Source organism: Coenobita brevimanus, chromosome 26 (assembly GCF_032717465.1).
Source record: "Coenobita brevimanus isolate Jiangsu-jjx chromosome 26, ASM3271746v2, whole genome shotgun sequence".
Classification (NCBI taxonomy): domain Eukaryota; kingdom Metazoa; phylum Arthropoda; class Malacostraca; order Decapoda; family Coenobitidae; genus Coenobita; species Coenobita brevimanus.
Genome location: NC_136979.1, coordinates 13700550 through 13722210, shown reverse-complemented (window position 1 = coordinate 13722210; position 21661 = coordinate 13700550). Strand labels below are relative to the sequence as shown.

The window sequence follows — 21661 nt, the reverse complement described above, 5'->3', positions numbered from 1 at the left end:
ACCCCTACAAAATTTGCTTCCCCAGCTCAAACTAGGCTTAAAAGGTAAGTCTTAGTTAGAATAGTTCAGGGATGTAATATAATGAAAATTGGTAACGTTGGTTACTTCTAAAGTTATACCCAGTTATGTCTTGCCTGTCTCATAAGCATTTCATTCACGTGAGTGTCAATAAGGACGATGAGGAAACAAACATGTTTTGATGGTAAGCTGACTGACTGATTGGAATATTTATTTTCGGGGTATACAGAGTACATACACAATATTGGAGGGGCACTCAGTGGAGCGCATCTCTCCAACAAGGGCATGTAATTTCCAAACCATTCTTCATAATGGGCTGGGGTTTCTCATCATTGATTAAGGTTCTGCAAAAAGTGTTTTCCGGATCTAGAATCTGTGGTATGATCCTGATCGGTCCCAAAGGTTAAATGACGGTTCCCTGGGGCATGGGTTATCTATCCACGAAATTTGGTCCAAACCTCTCTTTTAGTTTTGGGTACTCCTGCTAACATACAAACAAAAAAAACAAATAAACAGGGGTGAAAACACTCCTTCTTGGAGACAAAAATATGGTGGATCTTGTCACACACTTTCTTCAGCAGTTATACACAGTCAGTGGTCAAATTCTAGCATAAGGTTAAGCTTGTCTGACTGTCCACCCACTGGTTTAATGACCAGAGTTTCAAAAAGCTCCCTGTAATACAGCCTCAATAAAAAGTGCACTGCAGCACAGTATGGGAATGTGCTGTTGCTGGGTACCACTGGGTACCAGGTGGTTCATGGATACAAGCGGGTCAGGCTGAGCAGACAATACCTGATGCATTGTGGGTAAAACAATGCTCGATGAACAGCAACGTTGTATATCGCACATCATGTGCAGTAACATTAAAAATTAATGAGATAAAGACATTGAATGGTTGTGCAGGTACCAGCCGTGTGCATTCAGTGTATCCGTTCACTTAGAAATTAAAATGCCTCAGTTCTGATCTAGTGAACACCAAAATAACACGTGAAAAACAGCATCATAATGTACGTTGCATTATTTAGAGGTAATATAACATTTAAAATGAGTAATAAAAACATCGAGTGAACAGGTGTGCAGGTACACCCGAAAGCACTATTTTCTCACCCCTCCACCTTGTAGTCAGAGTCGTGTCCAATGACGACCTGGCGATCGAACACCCAACACCCACCGTCCCTACCCCAACCCCAGTGTAAACGTTGCTGGATAGATGTGGAACGGCCAAAGCTGGTGATGTTACAATATGTCACTATTGTTTTTATAGACAATCAGAACCAGCAGGGGTAAGTATAAAAAGGCATTTATTGTGTTATCCACAACATACTTCTATGGCACGGAAGTGAAAGACCTACAATATATTATGTGTTAATTATACTTACGTCCTATATTATAATGTTACAAGTATAGTATAAAAACAACATTTGTTGAAAGATATGATGTCTTTTCACAGCATTCTTGCTCAGCTCCACCGCCCTTCTCTCTGGGTTCCTGTCTCCACCGCACGCCTTTCTTGCCCTCTCGTCCCCCTACTCCCACCCTTTGTTCACCGACATAAACTACAGTAATGATGAAATGATCCGTCAGGTATTGATTATATCTATATTATCGTACACCTCTAGGCATTAACGTTATGACACAATATGTAATATATAACTATGTAACTGTATAGTTATATGCATCGGTATGTATTTGACAGGTAGTTAGTCTGAGTTCTCCAGGAAGAGGTTAGATACATTTCCCCATAGCCAGATATTTAAGTATTCCAAACACTGGATGACCTGATAGCCGTCACATGTCGGAAGTGTGCGAGACCCTACACACACACACACACACACAAATGAACCACAAATAACATGCCTAACGGAAACAAAATTAATACCTAGGATATCAAATGACATACTAAACTTAGAGGAATACAATATATGGAGAAGAGACAGATATTTAAAAAAAGGAGGAGGAATTATAATATTAACAAAGAAAAATCTAAAAGTCAAGGAAATAAAACTAGATATACCATCACAAGTAGAACTGATTGCAGTAAAGATCGACACATCTGAAGGTAAAGTAATTGTAGCCAATTTGTACATGCCACCCAGATCAAACACATGGGAAAGAGACGAATATGAGGACCTGGCAGAGAGTACAATTCAGAGTGTAAGATCATTGCTACATAAAATGGAAGAGAAATCGGAAAGAATTATACTAACTGGGGACTTCAATACAAATATAAATTGGAATACTCTAGATATAAATAGCCAAGAAAGCTGTTGGGACCAAAAGCTCCTGGATCTCGTACAAGAGTTTTTCTTAACGCAACATGCGAGGGAAACCACCAGAAAAAGAGGGCTTGATGTACCTTCAGTGCTAGATCTAATATTTACAAGGCAAGAAAATGATATTGACAGTTTAATATATCACCCTCCACTCGGCAAAAGCGATCATGCAGTACTAAATTATAACTTCAGGATAGCATATGACATAGTAAACAGCAATGATAGTTACAAAAAGAGCCTAAACTATAAAAAGGGAAATTATCAAGACCTAAAGAAGTATTTCTTAGAAGTTGATTGGGAAAATGAGCTTAGAGGACAAGATTTAAATGCTGTATATAAAAATTTTTGTGAATTTTATGAAATAGGAGTCCAGAAGTACATCCCACAGCACAAAGAAGCAGATAAGAAAATAGAGAAATGGTTCAATACAGAAAGTAAAAAATCAAAAGAAAGAAGAGATTAGTTGTGGAATAGATACAGAAGACACAATAGTGAAAGGGCGTATAATAATTACAAACAGGCAAGAAACGACTATACAAGAATAAGGAGGGAAGCCCAAAAACAGTTTGAGGAGGATATAATACATAAAAGTAGTGATCAACCAAGGCTGTTTTACAGCTATATCAAAAGCAAAACTAAAGTAAAAGATATAATACAATCCATTACGGACGAGGGAATCACTTATACACAAGAGAAAGATATTTGTGAAGCACTAAATAAGAATTTCCAATTAGTTTTTACAGAAGAAAAAAATTTTGAGAGGGACTATGTGGAACACGCATGTCCACACATACTACCAGATATACAAATAGCAGAAAAAGTAATACAGGAGGAGTTAAGTAGATTAGACAGAGGAAAAGCAAGTGGTCCTGATGAAATTTCATGTTGGGTATTACGAGAATGTGCAAAGGAGTTAAGTAAACCATTATTTTTAATTTTCAAGAAATCCTTGAGTCAAGGTAAATTACCTGATATTTGGAAAAAAGCAAATATTGTCCCCTTATTCAAGAAAGGAAACAGACAAAATCCATTCAACTACCGACCAGTATCACTGACCAGTGTTGTAAGCAAGGTATTAGAAAAACTTATAAGAAAAGCTTGGGTAAATCATCTAGAAGAACACAGTATGATAACAGAAAGACAGTTTGGTTTCAGAAAAGGAAAATCATGTGTTACTAATCTGTTGAGCTACTATGACAGAGTAACAAACACAATACAGGAAAGGGAAGGATGGGTGGACAGTATCTATTTAGATTTCAAGAAAGCTTTTGACACAGTACCACAACAAAGACTTTTATGGAAACTGTACCATCAAGGAGGAATTCGAGGCAAACTGTTTTGTTGGATGCAAGACTTTCTCATAAAAAGAGAAATGAGGACAGTACTAAGAGGAAACTACTCATCATGGAAAGAAGTGACTAGTGGAGTACCACAGGGTTCAGTGCTGGCACCAATCATGTTTTTAGTGTATATAAATGATATAAACAGTAACACTGGAAATGAGAGCTATCTGAATATGTTTGCAGATGATGCAAAAATACAAAGGAGAATTACTAACACAGACTCTTGTAAAGAGCTACAAGAAGAACTAGATAAACTTCATGAATGGAGTAGTACATGGCAAATGGAATTCAATGTGGACAAGTGTCATGTAATCAAGTTTGGTAAAAGTGGAAAAAGACCTGATTGGGATTATAAGTTAGGAAATAAAACCCTATACACATCAGAAAGAGAGAAAGACCTAGGTGTGATTATCAATAACAGACTATCTCCGGCTGACCACATCAGCGAGAAGGTACGGAACATGTATACACTGCTTGCAAATATGAGAATAGCATTCACATACATAAATGAAGACATGCTAAGAAGGATAATAACATCATTCATTAGACCAACCCTGGAATATGCATCAGTAGTTTGGAGTCCTCATCTCAAAAAGCACATAGACAAGATTGAAAAAGTTCAAAGGGCCGCTACAAGATGGATACCAAGCTTAAGGGACCTAAGCTACGAAGAAAGACTAAATAAACTGAATCTACCAACACTACAGGAGAGAAGGAAAAGAGGTGACACGATAATGCTATATAAATGCATATCAGGAAAGGAGAAAATAGACATAAATGATTACTTCACATATGGAGAAGCATCAGCAAGAGGACACTGCAAAAAATTGCATAAGAAGAGAGGTGATAAAGATGTAAGGAAATTCAGTTTCCCAAACAGAGCAATTGATCAATGGAATGCACTACCGAATGAAATAGTGTGTGCCAAAACAATTCACAAATTTAAGGATATGTACGATAAATATGGTTTAAGACACGGGACAGTACGAGCTTGACTCATTCCTGTAAAGATACAATTAGGTAAGAACAATTAGGTAAGAACACACACACACACACACACACACACACACACACACACACATTTAGCCGGAGGTCAGAGAGGGATATGTTCGAAATAATATGTAGGAGAGTCAGAGAACCAGAGAGATCGACATCAGAGACAGCCAGGGAAGAAGAAAGGACAAGGAGAGAGAGAGAGAGAGAGAGAGAGAGAGAGAGAGAGAGAGAGAGAGAGAGAGTGGGAAGACGGCAGCAAGCACAAACTCCTACTAACCAAACATAGGTCACATCAAGCTCTTTAACTTTCTGTTAAGTACCTATCTCACAATAAACCTCCATCGACCCCAATCTACCAATTTCATCACCTTACCTCCCTTACAATACGAAGATGATAACAGGACAGAGACGACCTACCCTGACATTCCCCTACAACGCCAACATTTATTCTTTCTCTGCCTGGGTCTCTTCAATCAATCAGACGAGATAATACATCTCTCTCTATAACAAAATCGATAAAGGCCACATAATCCAGACATCGGGTGGCCTTTGACACATTCCTGTTAAGCACCAACAAATCCATAACAACACGTCGGTATATCTGCCAACTATTTCATCCTGCTGTAAATTGTTACGTGACAAACGCACTGCAAGTTGGACCTTGTGTTACAAGGACATACGATTGTTCATCATTAACACAGGTTATGGGGTTTCGAATGTCCATTAATTCATATTAACATGGCAATTTAAGCCTCACTTTAAAAACACGCAAGATTTATGTTTGCCATTATTGCATTAACCAAACGAATCAGGGATCGGCTCTGATGAAGCACAAACTCTCTGCTTTAACGAAAATATTCCGACCTCTTGTGACAACAGTGACGCAATGTCATTTTGCATACGATTTACTATGCGCGCCTCCGCCGCCGGACCCCCCACCCCGCTACGGAGCCACAGCCCCACCCCTACTCTAGGAGGACACCACGGCGGGACAGGTGAGTGCGGGACTGGCCCAGAGCATGACGGGTGCCGGGGCGCCCCTACCTTGTGTCCCTCTTCCCCTCAACCTACCCAACTGCGACGTCGCAGGAATGCGACACTACTTCTCGGCCAGAACAGCCCTCACCAGGATCGGGGTGGGACTACTCCAGATACAGTCCCAGGCAACGCCGCGGTAACGGCCACTGTACGTACTGGGGAGGGAACAGCCACTGTATGTCCCTCAGTTGCTTCCCCCTGCAGCTCCGCGGTAACGGCCACTGTACGTACCGGGGAAGGAATGGCCACTGTACGTCCTTCTGCTGCAGCCACATCTGGAGACCGCCTCGGTGTGCTGGCTATTGAACACACACTGACAGGCAAAGGCAGGAGGAGTGGAGCTGCAACGATGGCCACTGTACGCGTCTGGGAGGGAACGGCCACTGTACATCCCTCATCCACCTCCTCCTCCTCCTCCTATGGAAGTAGCCCTGCGATAACGGCCACTGTACGTACCGGGGAGGGAACGGCCACTGTACGTCCCTCAACTACTTCTCGTTGGGCAGGCAGACCTGTGGCAACGGCCACTGTACGTGCCGGGGAGCGAACGGCCACTGTACGTCCCTCATATGCCTCTTCCTCTTTCGGGAGCAGAGCTGCGGTAATGACCACTGTACGTACCGGGGAAGGAGCGGCCACTGTACGTTCTTCTGCTGCTGCCCTTAGAGACTGTGGAACTTTACAACGGCCACTGTACGCATTGGGGAAGGGACGGCCACTGTACGCCCTTCGTCTGCAGTCTCGAAGGTTCTCCCAGAGGGGAAGGCCCCTTGTGTGGCCGTCTCACTACCTCTCGGCTGCATGGGACACCCTTCTCTCTCTCCCTCCAGGTGTGGTTCCCTGGAGGTGCTGCCGTTCCAGGGGTGGTGGCGAGGTCCTATCCCTGAAGGCCGGGTTCCTGCCCTACGGCCTGTCCCTGGATGATGCCGGCCCCTGACGAACACCCCGCAGGAGAGGTGCTGCAGCCAGCCCTTGATGGCGTCCCACCCTGTAGGCGACCTCAGCACCAGGCCTCCCAGGGCCAGCCTGTGGACCCTAAGGCGGGACCACTCAGGCCATGCTCCCCGTCGGCCCTCCGCTCGGAGTAGGAAGTGGCAGGCCCGACTCCTGACGCTGTTTGGCCTCAGTCGCGAGGGCCACTTCCCAGGTTGAGGCCCCCAGACAGAAGGGCCTCCCTGTACCCCAGACCGGACACACGCCTGGGCGGTGACGCCCCCGAGAGCTGTGCCATGCCTCCGAAAGGAGAGCTCTCCCAAGGGGCCCCCTCCCACTCCCGGGCGCCACCTCTGTTGGCCCCAGGCATCAGCAGTCCAGTGACGACACCTTCCATCTCCAGCGTCGTGTCAAAGACTCAGAGAAAGTGACAGTTGGTGAATGTGAACGGTAAGACAGAAACAATATGCCAGAAAGTGATGGTCAGTGAATATGAAGTGAGCCAGGAACAATACACTAGAAGGTAATGGTCAGTGAATGTGAACAGTGATACAGAAGTAATGTACCAAGATTCCGATCCCCACTTACCCAAGGTACTGTGTTTATACCTAAGCCCTTCGGAACCAGGGAAATGTATTAGTGGCGGCCTGAGACTAACCAAGAACAGTTCATGAAGACAGAACGTGTGAACAGTGTCGCTGCGGCTATGTGACATTCCCTCGCGCTGTGACTCAGGTATAGACATTGCGCCTATGTGATATGTATACTAGTCCTGATTAACCTGGTGCTTCACTCCATACATATGTAGCGTATCCTGACATGTGTATTAAATGGTATGTGCATTAACTCTAACACCTTATTGTGCCCTTGTGACCTGTCATATATATGTGTACTGAAGAAGTTACGCACTGGCCCCAACATCAAGACATTACTGACGGACACATTGTACCAATAGTAGTAACTCTGTCACTCCGCCCCTTCCATATTCAGTATATGTTTGTTTATGTATTGTAAGGAGTTTGGATTAAGACAACAGATGTGTTAAGGTATACTGCCGAGTATTTATGCCCTGTTCCTTTGTGAGTGTTCTACTTCCGGGCCAGAAAGAGGACCCCGCTCAGTCGCTGGTGTCCTTAGGACGAGAGGTCGGACTAAAAACACCCATCATAACACGACTGAATGTACAGTAGGTTAATCGTATGCATAATAATACTGAGAAGAGGTCGGAGTATTTTTGTTAAAACAGAGAGTTTGTGGTTCATCAGAGCTGATACCTGTTCCGTTTGGATAATGCTATAATGATAGGAACATAAACCTTACGTGTTTATAATGCAAGGCTTAAATTGCCACATTAATATGAATTAATAGACGTCCAAAACCACACATAACCTGTGTTCACGATGAACAACCGTATGTCCTTGTAACACAAGATCCAACTTGCAGTGCGTATGTAACGTTAACAGCTTACAACAGGATGAAATAGTTGGCAGGTATACCGAAGTGTTGTGTTATTGATTTATCGGAGCTTTATTCAGAGGTGTATGATATTATAAATATGATCAATACCTGACAGATCATTTAATCATTTTCTTAATTTATGTTGGTTAACAATGGGTGGGAGTTGGAAGCAAGAGGGTAAGAAAGGCGTGTAATAGAGACAGGAACCCAGAGAGGAGGGTGGTGGAGGTGGGAGCGAGAATGGCTGTGAAAAGACGTCATATCTAAACTATACTTATTTGTAACATTATAATACAGGACGCAACTATAATCAGCACATAATACATTGTGGGTCTTCTTTCACTTCCGTGCCTTTCTCATATCCAAGTTGATGATAACAGCGCAGTATTACACATTCAATGCCTTTATATACTTACCCCTACTGGTTCTGACTGTCTATAAAAACAAGAGTGACACGCTGTGACATCGCCAGCTTTGGCTTTTCCACATCTATCCAACAACGTTTACACTGGGGTTGGGGTGGTTGTGGGGTATTCGATCGCCCGGTCGTCACTGGCTGCGACTCCGGCTGCTAAGGCGGGAGAAATTAGCCTTTCGGGTGTACAGTACAGTACCAACTACATGTATGTGCAATTAACTTCTTACAACAGAATGCATTTGCGCCATCGGAAACACCACGACGAACAGTCCTAACTTTGTGGCTAATGACTGCTTTCAGGGAGAATGAATTTGAAAAAGTGAGTTAACTCATGTTCACTGAAAATAACCATGTTTGGCGACAACAGTCAAAATAAAAGAAGATAATGAATAGAAATAAAAATTACGAGAGGCAAAGATATGACAGTATAAATCGGTGATCAGATAGCAGGGTTGGATCAAATACGGATTTTTAAGAGGCCAAATACAAATACTTGTGACATTATGATGCAAAAATACAAATACAAATGCATATACTTTTTCTTCTGGGTGCCAAAATACAATTACAAATACATTGAAATTGTACGTAAATATAATTCAAATACAAATATATTTGTAACTGATCCACCCCTGGTGATAATATAGGAAAACTCAAGAGCTCACGGGACTCGGGCCTCGGGAGGCAAGGCAACAAGTCTGCCCAGATGCACGTTGATGTTCGATCTGAACCTGTGACCTAAGTCAGCGAGTCAGACAAAAGTGGCGCGGCATTTAAATTCGAAATACAAATACAAAATACTTTTTCTTCTAGGTGCCAAAGTACAATTACAAATACAGATACATTGAAAATGTATTTAAATACAACGCAAATATAAATACAATTGTATTTGATCCACCCCTGTCAGACAGTGACAAATTCAGCAGCTGGGAGGAGCCTGTATGCTTCAGCTGATGGCAAGTAATTTATTCATTTGGCAAGACTGCTATGTTGAAAGGGAGGGAGTGCAAATGGTAAGCCATTATTGTGTTCGGATTTTTTTCATGTTCAATGGAAGGAGTAAGAGAACACTAAACAGACAAAGAAAACGATTGAAGCAGTAACTGATTGACTGAATAGTTATTAATGTAAAGATATACAGAATACTTATACAACAAAAGAGGGTGGTGGGTCTTGTCACACACCTCCTTCAGCAAAGACAGTTTTATAAGGTCAGTGGTTATACATTCGTGGGTATAGCCACACGCGTTTTAGGAAATATCAGCTATAGTGTGTCTCATAAAGTGTAAATAAATTTATAAGATATATTACATACAGGGGTGAGAAGTAGTATCGAAGCAGTGTAGAAGTACAGCACGGCAGCATTTGCCACAGCCTAAGATGACGCCATTGCACCGCCATATCAGTGGGTTGTATGGAGTCGGTGAGTTATGACCATAACACTCACCAACACGACACCACTCTCTCCCTCTCGATCACTCTCAATTTCACTACTTTTAGCTATTTATCTGTTTTATACAAGTCCTTCAGTGGTACACACCAACGTTTTCTTTTACATTGGCTTGAGTGGTATATCTGCAGGTTGTGGAAGACATAGGCTGTAAGGCTATAATGTAAATATACAAGCAAAATATGGATAGTGTTGGGTAACATAGTGAATGTTGCCGAAAAATGCAAGATATTGATGAATAGCAACGATTTGTATGATAAGTGTTGTGCTTTTCAGAACTTCGGTACAAATCCAGGGTTTAAGGAGAATGGAAAGTCATTGATTTTCATTTGACTGACAATGAGATTTGCTCAGTCAGCAAGAGATGTTATAGAATACTGTAACCCTCAGGTGCGGCACATAACGGCCTACCTCCTGTATGGCGGGAGAGTCTGGTTTCTGTATTGTAATGTAGGAGTGTAAAATTGTAGTGTGAGTCCATAAGCCATTTACAAGTTAGAAAGGTACATGTGGATCTACCCATTGGACTTCATGTTCTTCAATAACTGCTCCAGTCTCACCCCTAATTGTCCCTGTACCTTCATCATTCCTGCCCAGTCTGGAACAGGTTATTCATTCTGAGCACTGGCAGCTGCCCTAGCTTCTCCTCTTGCACGAGCAACCCCTTCCCCCCTGCATTAAGTTGTCCACCCGCAGGCACCTCTCTGCTGCCATAACTTGAAGGACCGGAAGTCTCAGGAGCGTCTCATGCGGCTACAGAATCCCCGTTTTCCATGTTTGACTTGACAGAGTAGTCCTCCTGTTGCTGCAAACGCCTCTCGACTCACTGGAGTCTCTGGGATAGTTCCCGCACTGCCAGGCACAGATCCCTAACAACATCCCATAGATTGGTGTCGTGTTGGCTGGAATCGCCATCTGGAGGCTGACTTGCCAAGGACTGAGCAGGATGTACTGGTGGCTGACTCTGCACAAGTGCAGCAGTGAGTGTTTTCCCCGGCTGAGGGATATTCGAGGCCTGTAGAGGGGCCTCCCAAACATTGGTCAGTGCCAGAAGTGGTGGTTGTGCTACTTTGGCTTGAGCTGCAATGTGCCATGGTGCCGGGGTCGTCCATGGTTTCTGGAGACAAAAATGAGTGGGCATTGTGTTCCCCTCCACAGCTGAAGCACTTGGGTTTGGCGTGTTTGCCACTCTTAATTTTTTCCAGACAGATAATTCCTTGCCTCCCAGCACAAAAATGACACCAGTGTGCTGTACTACAATTCCAAGCCAGATGCCACCACTTCCTGCAGCAGCATCAGAAGTCAGGCTCCGAAACACTGCATGCAACTCTCCTGTATCCCAGTGGCCTGATGAATATTGTCTCTGGAATCTCCCCAACTAACAGAGCAATAAGTTGTGGTCTCGGATATTTGCCAACCAATCTTCTCTTTACCCACAGGACATTTTCTGGAGCTTTGAAATACTCCATCACCTATTAGACAGGAGCATTATGAGTAATATTCCATGTCTGGGGCCGGTTGGTAACAGCTTCCAAAACAACACCATGAAATCTAGAACTACTCAAATAATCCACAGAATGGCCACATCTCACCATCGCATATGGACGTGTCTTACCTTCTTTGGACAGTACCTCAAAATCAGGAAACTGTTTTGCTACAGGAACAGTCCACCAGGCTTTTTGTGAGAAGGAGAGCTCACAATCTGAGGAATAACTTAGCTTCACTATGACATCACGATTTTGCTCCATATCACCACCTTCCATTTCATGCTTAACAGCTGATAAATCACTGCCCTCCCCCATGTGTAAGAATTTGCCAGGTCCTGCACCACTGGAGGCACATGGTGCCGTTTGCATCACCGCACCACAGGTACTGCCATCCACGTTTGTTTCTCGTCCTTGGGGTTCTTCCTACCCTTCCCCATCACTCTTCAAGGTCAAGAGACTCACTGGCACCAGCCTGCCCCATGATGCTGCAGGTGTGATCAGAAGGGTGAGGCCCTTGGCGTTAACAGTAATGGCTGTGTGGGCATTGCAGTACACACACCCATACCCTACAGCCGCCTAGCTGCTACTGAGTGATGCAGTGATTCAATTGGTTTTCTTTTAGACCCACATTCTGAACCCCCATCTGCCAGCTAATGTCTATACACATCACAGTGTGGCTGTTACAGATAATGTCCATAAACGCAAGTGTCTTCCCGCCATCCTTTGAACCAGTTGCCATTTCATCTCATCACCAGAGGGTATGGAGGGAGTCCCTCCACAGCACACAGGCGAGAGTCAGTCTGTCCCATGCTTTTCCCAGGTGTACAACAATGTCATCAGGTTCCTATTTGTCTGATTCTGTCTGTGCCATCTGTAGCCAATTGCATCCACCACCACTGTTAAACCTCTTGCCAAGATTACTTGAAAAGGGCTCATTGATAATGCCATAAGGCATGCCTTGGATGCAACAGTGTCTAATTTATCTAGTAGTGAAGTTATCACGTTGAGAGCAAAGCCATTGTCGCCACCGCGGCCAGATGCACGAACACGTCATGCTATCGCGGCAAAAATTAGTTCTCTTCCTGACGTCATCACTCATCAAAGCAACGACCTAGAGACCTGGGGATACTTTCTTATGCAAGAGGAGGAGTTAATGAGTAAAATGGTCATTAATTCGTTTCCTTACGTGCTATAGTTTCTGAGTTACTAAGGTTTGAGAACTAGCAGTTTCAAGCAGTTTCTGGGGAATTGCCTCTAAGAAGGTGCCGACAGCATTTAAAAACAACCCAGCATTTGCCGGTTAAGGATTATAATTTTAGTAACAGACACATTACAGGTAATCATTATTTGATTTTCGATAAGAAAAAAGTATTGGAGTACAAATCAAATATACCTACTTAGCAATATTGCAGAAAGCCACCTGAACGCCTCTGAGAGTATGTTTACTGTCGATCCCGCTGGCTGGACATGTTAACACACCAAAGAAACTCAGATGTATACAGTTTAAAAACCATAAATATAGTGAAGCCTAACTGAAGTCACTGAAACCTAAGTACCCAACGGTTATATCCTACGTCACAGAGGGCAAACTAAAAATGCATACTAGGCAAAACATGCCAAAACAGTATCGTGCAGTAAGAGCATTTGGTCATCATGGTGTGTTCAGCAATCACACAGTCATGCGATGGCGAAGGTAGGTGCAATCACAATGCAAATCTTTGTATACATCAAACAGGAGACATTCATTAAAAATATGGTACAGGTTAGCAAAATGGCGCTCGGTGATTAAACTCAAATATTTCATATTCCATAAAATCAAAGATATAGTATAAAATACAATAATGGAATCCCCTAATTACGAACATTTTTAAAAACAAACCTTTTTTTAAAAAGCCCACTATATATGCTAATCTATTAAAAATAACAAAGGATCCTGTCAAAACTTCATTTCAATAAGAAATCTGGGAATACCACGTCACTGTAGTAACAAAAAAAAAAAAAAATGTGTTGTCACTGAACATTATTGGCCCCAACTCATTTTTTTTTCTATACGAGATTCATTTAAAGTTGGACGGCTTAAATATCTTCAGGTTTTTAGAGTACTAAATGATGTATAAACGAGAATCTACTGTCTAGTACCATATTGTACTGTAATAAGGTGAGAAACGGTCCTCTGCTCACACAAGATTTTGAAATCTACTGAAGCAATTTGCATTTTATAGCAAATTCTATCTCCTTTTCCATTTTCATCATGTGGATTTAGCTTAGCATGAGGTACTGCAAGTTAAAAGAATAAATGTGAGTATACATCACTTATTCCAAGAAACAGACCAAAAGCTTTGGAACAGCTGTGGCACTGGGGGGAGGGGCATAAGGCAGGGGGATGGCGAGCGAAGCGAGCCCAGCAACTGGATGTTGGGGGAGGGGGTGCTGTGAGCTCCCCCAAGGAAATTTTCGAAAACTTACCAATTTCAGGGACATCCTGAGGCCGTATGCACAGGGTATTGGAGCATATCCTGACTTCAGATAAGTAAGAAAAAAGGCAGTGAAGCTTTTGTCACACATAAGTTACAATGAGAATAAAATAAAAGGATAGAGCTCTTGCTCACGTGGGGTTAGCTAACCCCTTTGACCCCCCTGGTTATGTCAATGGCCCATAACTACATAAAAGAAATTACTCATCGACTTCCACTAATGTGTCCCTTTAATGTAAACCACTATACAGTCATGTTTATTAGTCAGATGTGGTACTGTACATACTTCTATAGAATTGGTAAAAAAAAAAAAAAAAAAGTAGTGGTGAGAATGATAGAATGTGTGGAAAATATCAAAATGAAAACAGTAAAGTGAAATTGTCATAACTGTAATCTATCGATCTATCTATTGCCAGACGCCTCAATCCCGTTTGGGGTGGCCACAAACAAATCGCCTCCACGTCGCCCTGTCCCCCGCCATTTCACTGCCCTGCTCCCAACTCACACCCCCCTCTCTCATATACCTCTCCACCCCATCCCTCCATCTCATCCTCGGCCTCCCCCTCCTTCTTCCCCCCCTCCACCTCACTCACATACACTCCCTTTGTTAGTCTTTCACCCTCCATCCTCTCCACATGGCCAAACCACTTCAGTGTGTTCCTCATAACGCTTCCTATCACATTCACATCCACACCACAATGCTCCTTTATATCCTCATTCGTCAGCCTGTCTCTCCATGTGACTCCACAGGCTCCTCTTAAATAACTCATTTCCACTGCTCTCACTCTTGACTTGTGTCCTTCCAACAACGTCCAAGCTTCACTTCCATACGTTGTTGGTATCACAATACTGTCATGTAGTAACTTTTTCACTTCCATGCTCATTTCCCTGTTTCTTATCACTGCTTTCAAAGAACCAGCAACCTTTCTTCCCTGCTGTACCTTTTCAAGCACTTCACCCTCCAAACCTCCATCCTTACTCATCACACTACCCAAGTACTTAAACGTACTCACATTTTCCAATTCCTCATCATCCAACCTCGCTGTACATTCACTGACTTCACCTCTCTCAAAGACCATCACTTTACTCTTCCCTACATTCACCTTTAGATTCCGTTTCTTACACACTCTCCCAAACTCATCCACCAAGCCTTGCAGCTCCCCTTCATCTTCACTCAACAACACTGTATCATCTGCAAACAACAGTACAGGGAGTTTCCAAACATTATCCTCTCTCACCAGGGCCACTCCAACATCCACTACCCTACCTTGTACCTCTTTTATTACCCCATCCATGTACAGATTGAACAACCATGGAGACATGACACATCCATGTTTCAACCCAACTTTCAAAGAGAAAAATTCACTTAGTTCACCATCCACACGCACTGCAGCCTTAGCACTATCGTACATACTCTTCACAGCATTCAACAACTTCCCAATAACTGTAATACTGTTGGGTTTTCAATAAAGGGTCACTAATTTTACTGCACTGATTTCATACTGGCGATCGTAAATTGAGAAATACACTGAACATTTTGTTGAGTATACAAATAAAGAAAAAAAATACTTAAAATCAGATGACTTGAAGCTTCCAAAATACTGTCTCCTTTTGTTATTTGCCACTGCAAACATTTGTGCAAAGTCTTTTAAGTTAAGCTGATTTGTAAGCTCTTATAAATGTGCGTCATCATAACACTTTCGTCTCAAACAAAATATCTGAAAATTTACTAATTTCGGGGATGTTTTGAGGCCGTATGCAGTGGGTATTAGAGCATATTCTAAGTTCAAAATAAGTACGAAAAAAAAAAAAAAAAAAGCACTTGTCACACATAAGGTAGAATGGGAATGACATAAAGGGATAGAGCTCTTGCTGAAGTGGGGTCAGCTAACCCCTTTGATTCCCCCTGGCAATGCCAATGGCCCATAAGTATATAAAAGAAATGACACATTAGTGATTTACATTAATGTGTCCCTTTGATGTAAATCACAATACAGTACATCAGAAGTATTAGTCAAATGTGTGTGTTACTATACATCTTTTTAAAGAACTAAACAAACAAAAAGATATTGTTAAGAAGTGAGATTTTCTGGTTAGGTAGTCTGGGAGTTTCTCACTGTTTCCCGATGTTTCTCTTGCCGTTGTTCCGGTACGAGTCAGAGTTGCCAGTTAGCCTGCTGTTTGTGAGTGTCGTTATTTGGTAAGATATCCTTTTTTTTTTTTTGTGCGCTTTTTCTCAGTAATGCTTTATTTCTGACTGCTTGTTAAATTATGTAATTTTCATTAAGTTTGTATGCTAAATAATTTAGAGCGTCATGCAGTGTATGTGAACTCTGGCTGTTTTGATGTTTCCTAGTTGGTAACTGTTTTAACTGTTGCCCCGTCGAGTGTGTGCTAAAAGCTTCTAGAGTAATGTAAGGCTATATGAGAATGGGGAAGAGACTAGAGCAGGCGGCACACACACCATAAAGCCAGCCAGGAGATAGGGCGTGTGTGCTGGGCAATCCCCAGGCCCTGTCTTCCCCCTTAAATGTTTTTAAATCAGCCCATACCCCACTGACCGGGCTAATGTATGGCCCGGCCTGCACTATAGGTGCAGGAAATCTGTAAACGAAACTAGAGCAGGTTCAGTCAGTTTCAGTTCAGTCTGAGCGTAGTTCAGCGTCAGTGCATTATAGTTTGTATATTTTCGGTGCTTGTGAAAACAGTGAAGTGTTGTTGGCAAGCATCAAGTGTAAATGCAGTTAGGGAAGATTATCTCCGGTACTTGTGAAAACAGTGAAGTTGGCGAGCATGAAGTGAAATTATCTGGAAAATGAAGAAAGTGAACTTAAAAAGCCAGTGTTTATTTCTGCCTCAGCTGATATTGTGTGCTGTACACCGAAAGGCTGACCATAGGAACAGGAACTCGCTGGGCAATGTCCTTCTTATACTGTACTACTGCTGTTGGAGCCTGTGCCAGTGTGGGACGGGGACATAACACTGGTGGCAGGAGTGTGGATTAAGTGCAGCAGTGAGTCAAGTCTTCGACATGGAGCAAGGGGGTGTGCAGACAAGATCCCGAGCTGGGAAGGAGGACGAGGTGTCATTGGCTGCAATTATGAAGCTATTACAAGTTTCAAAGAAAGAACTTAAAAAACAATTACGTGCACAGAATGAAAGACAGAAAGACCTTCAAGGACAATTACAGGCACAAAATGAAGAAATCAAAGAACAATTGCAGGCACAAAATGAAGAACAGAAAGAATTATATGAACAGCTTCAGGAGGCATTACAGAAGCAACAGAGAGAATTACAACTGAGGATGCAAGGACAGCCCGATGCTTTCATGGGGGAAATGAAGGAAAAGCAGCATTAGTTGAAGGATGAAGTATATGCTGCGCTACAGCAGCAGAAGTGTGAGGTAAGCAATAACGTGATGGAGTTCAGACAGCATCTAGACAACCAGGTGAAGCTAGCACACTACCAGCTGAAGATTAGTGAGGGAATAGTGATGGAGTGCAGACAGCATGTAGATAACCAGATGAAGGATGTAGTCGACCATGTGAAGATAATTAGTGAGAGAATTGAGGCTGTAGAGAAATATTGCACTGCTGAGCCTCAGGGTAGTGCACAGGGAGCATATGAAAAAAAAACTGACAGGGTATGGTGGATCAGGACGAATCACAAGAATCCAAAGGTAGCATTACAGGGCTGAATAATCAGAATGTTGGAGATTTAAGTCCTGGCCTTAATTATGATGCCCCAGTTTTTAGGTCTCAAACTTGTGAAGTGCATGGCCATAATGGTGTTAAAAAGAAACCTCAGGAATTTGATGGTAGAGTATCTTGGGAAGATTACAGTGTGCAGTGTGAGTTACTTGCTGATCAGAATGGTTGGGATGATAGGCTGAGGGTTGTGCAGCTTGCTACTAGCCTTAAGGGTTCCACAGTGGAAATTCTGGGCCAGATGTCAGTAAAGGATAGAAACAGTTATCAGTCTCTAGCAGAAGTGCTGGAGTGCAAATATGGGACGATGTACCAGACTGAGGTTTAGAGATCATGATTCTGGAGCAATGTACGGGCTCAAGGCTAATTCCTACAGCAGCTTGCTCATGACTTGGAGAGTATGGCATACAAGGTGTACCCTGGAGCAGCAACTAACCTGTTGGCTATTCTTCTGAGGGATCATTTCATTGATGCTCTTGACAGTGCAGAGTTGAAAGTGCAAGTGAAGCAGGAACAACCCAGAAGCATGCAAGAAGCACTAGCCAGGGCTCTAGAATTTGAGTCCTATGTCAGGTCCAGTACATTCACTTTTCAGGCAGGTTGTAATGCTGGATTCAAGGCAAGAAAGGCGCAGGTACATGAAGTGGAAAATTTTGAAGGAAGGTGCTCGTACTGTGAAAAGCCAGAACATAAGAAAGATAACAGTTATAAGTGGAAACACAAACAGATGATCAGAAGGGGTTGCTGGTATTGTGAAAAACCAGGACATCAGAAAGTGGACTGCAACAAGTGGAAGAGAGAACAGGAGAAGATCAGAGGAGATTGCTGGTTCTGTGAGAAGCTGGGATACAAGAAGGTGGATTGTTAGAAATGGAAGAAGAAGCAAGAATGGAACAGTGCAAGGAAATCTCAGATTGCAACAAACAGGTGTTGGATATGTCGTAAGGTGGCACACTTTAGCTATGAGTGTACAAATGAGAAGGATGAGGGTCAATTAGTGAAGGTTGGTGACGAGAGGCAACAACCAGCTAGTTTTTTCCCAAGGAGCCTCACCACTGAGGAAATGCAGGAGAACCTTGATGAATTGTGTGCGAGAAGACGAAAGAACAGACAGCAAGCAACGTACTAGTAATAGGAATGTGAAATTTGGCAAGAAATGCCACCATACTGTTGTGAAAGGAACAGTGTCAGATGCAGAAGACCTGAAGAAGATGAAGATGGAGGATGCAGATTTACAACTAGTGCTAAAGTGGCTGCAGCAGAATACAGTGCGACCATCTTGGGAAGAGGTTTACAAGTTAAGCCCTGCGACCAACAGCTAATGGGGTCAGTGGGACCTTCTTCATTTAAATAACGGACTGCTGGAGCATCAGTGGGAGACAGCCGATGACCTAAGCAAGTACTGTCAACTGGTGGTTCCGAAGAAATTGAGGTCTAAGATCTTGGATGAGTCTCATAACCAGATCACTAGTGGGCACCTGGGAGTGAAGAAAACTCTAAGCCAGCTGCGACAGAGGTTCTACTGGATTGGCATGCGTCAGGATGTTCAAGAGTGGTGTCGGGCCTATGATGTGTTTTGTGCCTAGAAGGGACCCAAGAAATGTGGTTGTGCCCCTCTCCAATTGCACCAAGTGGGTGCACTAATGGAAAGAGTCGCAGTGGACATTGCTGGACCTATGCCCCCCACTGAAAGAGGAAACTGGTACCATATATATGTGTCACCATGGTCTACTTCACAAAGTGGTCAGAAGCCTATGCTATCCCCGATCAAGAGGCTGCGACTGCTGCTTAGTTGTTGGTTGACCAGTTTTTCTGTCGTTTTGGGATGCCACAAGACCTACATTCAGACCAGGGCAGAAACTTCGAGCATGCTGTGTTCCGTGAATCCTGCAAGTTACTAGGGATCAAGAAGAAAAGGACGACACTACTAAGGCCACAGTCAGATGGGATAGTGGAGAAATTCAACTGGACCCTAGGACAAGACCTCACCAAGTACTGCATAGAAGGACAAACAGAATGGGACCAGAAATTACAGGCATTGTTGATGGCATATTTCGGTCTGCACCCATGAGTCTTCCGGCTACACCCCTGCAAAACTGCTGTTGGACCATGAGTTACGATTAACGGTTGACTCGTTAATGGGAAAAGCACCTGGTGAAGGGCTGCCTACAGACACCTCCAGCTATGTGAAGCATCTTCAGGAAAGGGTGGCTGAGGTACATCAAGTGCGAGGACCCCATAAGTTTTCAGGAGAGGAGATGAAGTGCAAGTATGATGCCATGGCAAGTGAGGTGAGCTTCAAGGATGGTGACAAAGTTTGGGTGTACGATCCTCAGCGAAAGAAGTGACAGTCATCAAAGCCGCAGAGCCCATGGGCCAGGCCTTACACTGTGTTGGACTGCCTATCAGATGTAACACATCGGATTCGGGGAGGTGAGGAGGGAGGAAATCTCGCCCAAGGGTGATACACATGAACCGTCTCTGGCAGTACCATGGGCCAGGACAGTACAGCTGGGACATGTCCGAGGAATCGTGCTCTCCCGCAGCCGAGGATGTTGAGGAGAACCAAGGAGCTAAAGAGCAAGAGGATGGTGACAGTTTCCCGAGGGAAGAAATGAATCAGGAAGTGGACCAAGACCTTCCAGAAGGAGTGGACTGTGTGGAGGACCAAGGATGTCGTTGGAAGCAGCATAGAAGAAGACCTGATAAGTTGAAGGATTATTTTGTGTATAGTTAAATGTTTCAATAGGATCAAGGTTTATGTTTGTATATATTGTGTAGTTTTGTCGGGACGACAAAGGATAAGGGCGGGGGTAGTGTTAAGAAGCAATATTCTCTGGTTAAGTAGTATGGGAGTTTCTCACAATTTCCGGATGTTTCTCGTGCCGTAGTTCCGGTACAAGACAGAGTGACCAGTTAGCCTGCTGTTGGTGAGCGGAGTTATTTGGTAAGTTATTGTGCTGTTTCTCTCAATAATGTTTTATTTGTGATTGCTTGTTAAATTATGTAATTTTATTTAAGTTTGTATGTTAAATAATTTAGAGTGTTATGGAGTACTCTGGATGTTTTGATGTCTCCTACGTTGGTAACTGTTTTGAATGTTGCCCCGTTGAGTGTGTGCTAGAAGTTTCTAGAGTAATGTAAGGCTATAAATTATAAGGATAGGGAAGAGACCAGAGCAGGTTCAGTCAGTTTCATTACAGTTTCAGTGTAGTTCAGTGTCAGTGCAGTGTAGTTTGTATATTTTCGGTGCTTGTGAAAACAGTGAAGTGTTGTTGGTATGCATTAAGTGTAATTGCAGTTAGTGAAGAGTATCTCCAGTACTTGTGAAAACAGTGAAGTTGGCAAGCATGAAATGTAATTATCTGGAGAATAAAGAGAGTGAACTTAAGAAGCCAGTGTTTATTTCCACCTCAGCTGATATTGTGTGCTGTATACCGGAAGACTGACCATAGGAAGAACCACTCACTGGACAACGACCTTCCTATACTGTACCACTGCTGCTTGAGCCTCTGGCAGTGTGGGACAGGGACGTAACAATATATTAGTGAGAATGATGGGATGAGATGTGTGGAAAATATCAAAACGAAAACAATGAGATAATAATATGAAGTTTGGGGCACAATGATAATGTAGTTATTGTGAGAAAATATTGTGTGGGCCCAGGCATACATCGGCTCCCCCAGAATTATTATTGGCTGGGCCTGTGCCCCCGCCCCCACAGTTCCTACGCCACTGCAGACTTTCTGGTCTGAATTCCATATCGTGCAAACAACCGTCAACTAATTGTCGTTCTCTCGGCTCACCTGTCTCACGATGCCCACCCGCAGTCCATGTTCTGACAGACTCATACCCTTCTTGGTGGCCAGCAACCTCATCGACCTGTAGGATGCATAAAAATTTGAAAGAATTGCTTGTTTTGTGCTAGTCACAGTCTAAATCTATTCACCAGCATATCACACTTTCAGTCACCCTCTCTTTCTGTCAGCATAATCTTTTTATTCTTATCTACATTTGATTTTGGACATTTTGTTCAGAAAGACATGAATTGGTGAATAACGTCAAATA

The 21661-nt window shown here is 43.1% G+C and overlaps 1 protein-coding gene across 1 annotated transcript in view; it reads right to left on the bottom strand.

Annotated features, from left to right (window-relative positions):
* Positions 1-21661, bottom strand: part of LOC145394071 (DNA polymerase lambda-like) — a 342275-nt gene that overhangs the window by 62493 nt on the left and 258121 nt on the right. Inside the window, exon 8 of the mRNA XM_080268039.1 lies at positions 21400-21475. Coding sequence (XP_080124165.1) covers positions 21400-21475 — 76 coding nt within the window. The remainder of the gene's footprint in view (positions 1-21399; positions 21476-21661) is intronic.